Source organism: Nicrophorus vespilloides, unplaced genomic scaffold (genome assembly GCF_001412225.1).
Source record: "Nicrophorus vespilloides isolate i.1.1-1 unplaced genomic scaffold, Nicve_v1.0, whole genome shotgun sequence".
NCBI classification, from domain to species: Eukaryota; Metazoa; Arthropoda; class Insecta; order Coleoptera; family Silphidae; genus Nicrophorus; species Nicrophorus vespilloides.
This window is the reverse complement of record NW_017096434.1, coordinates 3,028-9,102: the sequence shown is the minus strand read 5'-3', so window position 1 is coordinate 9,102 and position 6,075 is coordinate 3,028. Positions and strand designations below refer to the sequence as shown.

Sequence of the window (6,075 nt, the reverse complement as noted above, 5' to 3'; positions counted from 1 at the left end):
TACGCTCGCAAATTATACCTTTTTGTCGATACATTCACTTCGGAGCACCCTTTGCTGGTGGTGCAAATAACCTGAAATGCAAATTTCCGCATTCTCTTTAGAAAAATACATTATGTGTAATAGTGATTCCAGTAATTGTATTTGTTTATTTTATTTATCCTTTACAAAAATCAAATATACGAGGGCAGTTTGAAAAGTTTTGTAAGCGAAAAGGAAATAAAGGAGATTTGTGGTTCCAAAATTTATATTTCAATATAATCTCTTTGTACCTCAATACATCTAGTACATTTTTCTAATAATGCTATACCATGTTTATAATTATTTGCATTAACGCTTTTTTTGTGGAAGAGAGGAAACCTTACATAGGGTGGAGTGGTGGTACTGTGTGATTCTTACCGCACAAAAACCTTTTCTCTTCTTCGTCACTATATCACAGTACACTTCTGCGATGTCCTTGCCTGTCTGGCACTTCCCTTGGTTCACTTACTCAGTGCTGTTTTCTCTCCGCTCATCTTCTTTTTCGAATAGCATCTACGTATGTTGCTATAATCTCCCAGCTCTCTGCACTCTTCAGCATTTCGATGACAAAATTTTCCGGCTCTAGCCTATGCCTCGTGTTCATTCTAACCCATCTGCAGCACCTAAAAACGTGTGCTCAGGGCTGTAGTCCTCCTCACAGAACTAGCATGACCAGCACATTTTGTCCTCGTTCTTTGCGATAAAGTGCAGGTACTTGCCGAAGCATCCATTACCATGCTACATTTTTTTTAAATTTTGGGAATAGTGGAATGCGCTGGATTCAAACTTTTATTCGTTGATTTTCGCCATGGTCAAAACACTTTTGTGAGCTGGTGTATTGTCTTGGAAATTGATTATTTTATTTTTCTATAAACAAGATCTTTTTTCATTTTTACAGCTTGTATAATATTCTAAGTTAATTATTTTACCTTTATCAAGATAATCTATTAAGAAAATTCCTTTTGTATCCAAAATAAATTAAGCTATAACATGGAACTGTTTTTGCATTCTTTGGTGTACTTGAACCATTGTTTAAATGTTTCTTTCATCTCTGGAGTGTAGTGGTGAATCCATGTTTTATCCATAGTTACAAAACGACGAACAAAATCAGTATGAATCTTTTTAAAATGAACCAAAGACGGTCGAGAATGCGTTTGTTAGTAAATCCGAAATCTATCTTGCATATAGCTTCTTCATCTTTAATTCTACATGCAACATATGGAAAATTAGTTCTGTTGAAATGCTTATGGCATCAGCTATTTTACATGGTTCTTAATAAACGCTTCCTATTTGTTAATCAAGGTATGACTGTATATACGTTTAGAAGAAAAAGATAATAATGAGAATATTTACTGAGTATTTAATTATAATTATCTGTAATAATAATAATATTTATTGCAATAAGTCATCATACTACAAACCGAATACCGACTATAGGTCTTTTCTGTTCTTAAATACTTAAATTAAAAAGAGAATAATATAAGATTTTAAAAAGCAAGAATATAATCAAAAGATTTTATTTCAAATCAATTTTTTTTATATTTATTTAACGATAAACTGGATTGTATTTAAGCAGATTACGATAACTAACTATGTTTATTTTTAAGTAATAGAAAATTTAAAAGTAAACAAAATAAAATCCAATTTTACTTTAATAAATTTACATGTTTCACTTTTCAACAAGTAAAGTACTTAAACAGAATGAGCAAACGCGAAATAAACAAATTTAAGTAAATAATCTTTGAACTATTGACATTATTAAATTTGAGGCATTGGTGTACAATTGGATATATTCTTAAATGATTGAGTTATTTGGATTTATACCAAAAAAAAATCAAGTTAAGAGTAGGATGTGGAAAGCGATGTATGTAGTTTAATAATATTATGTAATTTGAATCTGCGCCGACGCCACTAATGTTTACGACATATATAATGTTTATCAACGGATTAATTTAATCAGTGTGAAAAATGGACACAGGGAAATTTCTGTTCATCGTCACTTTTTTGATTGCGGTCTTCGTGGGTGTTAAAATTAAAGAATGCAGTTAAAGTCCGCCGATTCCGACTGTGCCAGAACCCTACTGGGGCCCAGGTAAAGAGGTCAAAGATGATACAACAATTAAACCATTCAAAGTCAACATATCCGATAATGTAATTTAATTAAATGTAAACAGCTAGAAATTAGCATGATAACACTTAACTGTTGCAGGCAATAGATGACTTGAAACAGCGCCTTCTCTGGCACCGATTGATTACGAAGTCTCTGGAAGATTGTTGACTTCAGGAGAAAAGAGTACGATTGGCGAAAGCGAAAAGACATCCATTACATACACGTTAAACCTGATACCATTTTTCAGAAAATTCCTCTACTTCTCCCGGTTGGCCGGGTTCTGTTCGGGAATTCTAAGAAATAATTCCGAATCTGACTGAAGTTCAGAAGGAGTTGGGTGTTGAAGAATCTGATGGTTCGTTTAGGTTACAAGAGGTACTATATTCAAGGTGGCGATTGGGGAAACGTCCTGGCATCGACCATGGGAGTATTGTAGTCAGACTATGTGAAAGGAATACACAATAATTTGTGCATAAATGTTAACCCCGTCTCTTATGTAAAGCTGTCCGCGGCAAGGTTTTACCCTACGTATTTCATGACGGGAAAAGAAGCAGAACGCATGTATCCACTTTCGGATCTTATGTCGATGTACATATTGGAGACTGAATACTTACATCTGCAAACCACGAAACCTGACCTGGTTTGAACGACGCTCCAGTTGGATTAGCTGCTTATATCTTGGAGAAATTCATTATCGGTACCAATTACGATTACAGGAATCGAATGGATTAAGATAAAATTCGACTACAACAAACTCTTGGATAATGTAATGATGTATTGGGTGACAAATTTGATAACAACCTCCATGCGCCTCTACTCTGAAACGAACAATGTTGCCTAAAGAAAATATTACATGGATAGGTAAATAAACAGTCAGTAAATTTTCAAATTAATATTGTACTCACTCTTTCCAGAAGAGAAATTAAAGTACCGAGCGCTTGTGCCCAATTCGTAAACGAATTGCTTTAGCAATCCAAGTGGATCCTCAAGGATAAGTATTTGAATATGGTTCATTTGAAGAACTTCGATGAAGGCCATCGCTAAGATGGAACTTCTTGAAGCCACCAAAAAATAGTACTGCAATTTTGGAACTCTATACCTACATAATTAATATAATTTATTATGTTACAAATAGATATTTTTTAAAAAATATAATTACGTTTTGTATTTGTATTTTATTTATGGATAATTCAAAATAATATGAATTCTAGTTAACTGTATTAAAATTTTCCATACCGGAACAATGCCAATGTTAATATACTAATTTCAAGGATGATGTAGCAATCACTATGATTACTGTATTTGTAAGCTGACTTTAGACTGATCTTATCGAGAACATAATGAAATATTGGAAAGATAACTACGACTGGTATAAAGTACATGGTTCTTAATAGACGCATCCTATTTGTTACATAAGGTATAACTGTATACGTTTAGAATAACATGAAAATAATGAGTATTTTATTTTAAGTATCTTTAATAATAATAATAACATTTATTACAACAAATCCCCATACTATAAACTCAATAAAATAACATAATAAGAAAATAATATCAAATCGATTTGCTGCTCTTAAATTCTTAAATACTTAAATTAAATACTTTCAATAATTTATAAGAGTTTCAAATCAAAAAGAGAACAATATAAGATTTTGAAAAGCAAGAATACAATCAAAAGATTTGATTTCAAATCGATTTTTTTTTATCAATTCGAGACGTCCATATGTTTATTTAACGATAAACTGGAATGTGTTTAAGCAGATTACGATAACTAACACTGATTATTTTGAAGTAATAGAAAATTAATAAATAAATAAAATAAAATAACAACTTAGTTTTTATAAATAGACATGTTTCACTTTCCTACAAGTAAAGTACTTGAGCAAACGCAAAATAAACAAATTTAATTAAATAATCTTTCAACTATCTTGACATTATTAAATATGAGACATTGGTGTACAATTGGATATCATCTTATATGATTGAGTGAAAAGGTTATGATTCTCTTTATAATTTGTTTAAAACTTATTTGGAATTGTATCATAAAAATCAAGTTAAGTGTAGGAAGTGGAAATCCATGGATGTAGTTTAATAATATTATGTAATTTCAATCTGCGCCGACGCCACTGATGTTTACGACATATATAATGTTTATCACCGGATTAATTTAATCAGTGCGAAAGATGGGCAAGTGCGGAAAATTTCTGTTCATCGTCGCTTCTTTGATCGCGGTCTTCGTGGGTGTTAAAATTAAAGAATGCAGTAAAAGTCCGCCGATTCCGACTGTGCCAGAACCCTACTGGGGCCCAGGTAAAGAGGTCAAAGATGATACAACAATTAAACCATTCAAAGTCAACATATCCGATAATGTAATTTAATTAAATGTGTACAGCAAGAAATTAGTATGACAATACTTAATTGTTGCAGGTATTAGATGACTTGAAAAACCGACTTCTCAGGCACAGATTGATTACGAAGTCTCTGGAAGATTCGAATCACCATTATGGGATCAATTCGGCGCTCCTCAGTGAAGTTGTTGACTTCTGGAGAAATGATTACGATTGGCGGAAGCGAGAAGTGTACCTGAACAAGTTTCCTCAATTTAAGACGCAAATTCAAGGACTCGACATCCATTACATACACGTTAAACCTGATACCAATATTCAGAAAATACCGCTACTTATCCTCCACGGTTGGCCGGGTTCGGTTCGGGAATTCTACGAAATCATTCCGATGCTGACTGAAGTGCAGAAGGGCAGGAACTTTGTTTTTGAGATCGTGGCTCCTTCTCTTCCAGGTTATGGATTTTCTGATGGCGCTTCGAAATCGGGCTTAGGAGCTGTCGAGATGTCTGCAGTTTTGAAAAATCTGATGATTCGTTTGGGTTACAAGAGGTTCTATGTTCAAGGTGGCGATTGGGGAAGCACCTTGGCTGCAACCATGGGTACCATATATCCAGACTACGTCAAGGGAATACATTGTAATATGTGCATGAATTATAACCCTGTCTCTTATTTAAAGCTTTTCGTGGCGAGTTTTTACCCTACGTATTTCATGACGGAAAAAGAAGTAGAAAGCATATATCCACTTTCGAATCTTATGTCGAAGCACGTATTAGAGAGTGGATACTTCCATTTGCAAGCCACAAAACCTGACACATTAGGCGTTGGTTTGAACGACTCTCCAGTTGGATTAGCAGCTTACATTCTGGAGAAATTCATTATCGGGACCAATTACAGTTACAGAAACCGCATGGATGGTGGGCTTAAGATAAAATTCGACTACAATAAACTCTTGGACAATGTAATGATCTATTGGGTAACAAATTCGATAACAACTTCGATGCGCCTCTACTCAGAAACGGTCAACGTCGCCCAAAGGAAATATAACATAAATAAGTAAATAAGCAGACGGTGAATGTTCAACTTAATAGTGTACGCATTCTTTTCAGAATCGAAACTAAAGTACCGAGCGCCTGTGCCCAATTCATAAACGATTTGTTTTACCAACCCGAGTGGATTCTCAGGGATAAGTATGTAAATATGGTTCATTTGAAGAACTTTGATGACGGTGGACATTTTGCTGCGCTTGAAGTTCCCGGGGTGTTATCCCAAGACATATTTGAAGCCATCACCAAGATGGAAGTGCTTGAAACCACCAAAGAATAGTACTGCAAATCTAGTACTCTAAATTAACATAATTTATTATGTTATAAATAGAATAAATTTTAAGTATAATTACGTTTCGTTCTTATATTTTATTTATGGAGAATTCAAAATATTATGTAATTATTATGAATGCTTCTTAACTGTATTAAAATTTGCCATTCAGTATGAATTTAAGAAATTGCCAATATTCGTATCATTCCATGATATGAATTCCAAGAGTACTGTAGCAATCAATTTGATTGCTGTATTTGTAAGTGTAGCTGTTCAGACAGAGCTTGT

At 33.7% G+C, this 6,075-nt stretch overlaps 1 protein-coding gene and 1 pseudogene across 1 annotated transcript; both read left to right on the top strand.

Annotated features, from left to right (window-relative positions):
• The first annotated feature begins 1,868 nt into the window (after window positions 1–1,868).
• LOC108557008 lies at window positions 1,869–3,250 on the top strand (annotated as a pseudogene).
• A 1,037-nt stretch (window positions 3,251–4,287) lies between these two features.
• LOC108557012 (juvenile hormone epoxide hydrolase 1-like) lies at window positions 4,288–5,824 on the top strand. Its single transcript, XM_017913388.1, has 3 exons — window positions 4,288–4,497; window positions 4,556–5,526; window positions 5,580–5,824. Exons 1-3 carry the CDS (start codon window positions 4,312–4,314, stop codon window positions 5,794–5,796), a joined length of 1,374 nt encoding a protein of 457 aa, XP_017768877.1. The 5' UTR covers window positions 4,288–4,311; the 3' UTR covers window positions 5,797–5,824.
• The last annotated feature ends 251 nt before the right edge of the window (window positions 5,825–6,075 follow it).

Bases quoted from the DNA above. Each gene is read 5' to 3' on its own strand.
- LOC108557012 (XM_017913388.1), top strand. From the start codon at position 4,312: ATGGGCAAGTGCGGAAAATTTCTGTTCATCGTCGCTTCTTTGATCGCG. The intron at 4,498-4,555 runs GTAATTTAATTA...TAATTGTTGCAG, and splicing joins AAGTCAACATATCCGATAAT to GTATTAGATGACTTGAAAAA. The intron at 5,527-5,579 runs GTAAATAAGCAG...CATTCTTTTCAG, and splicing joins AGGAAATATAACATAAATAA to AATCGAAACTAAAGTACCGA.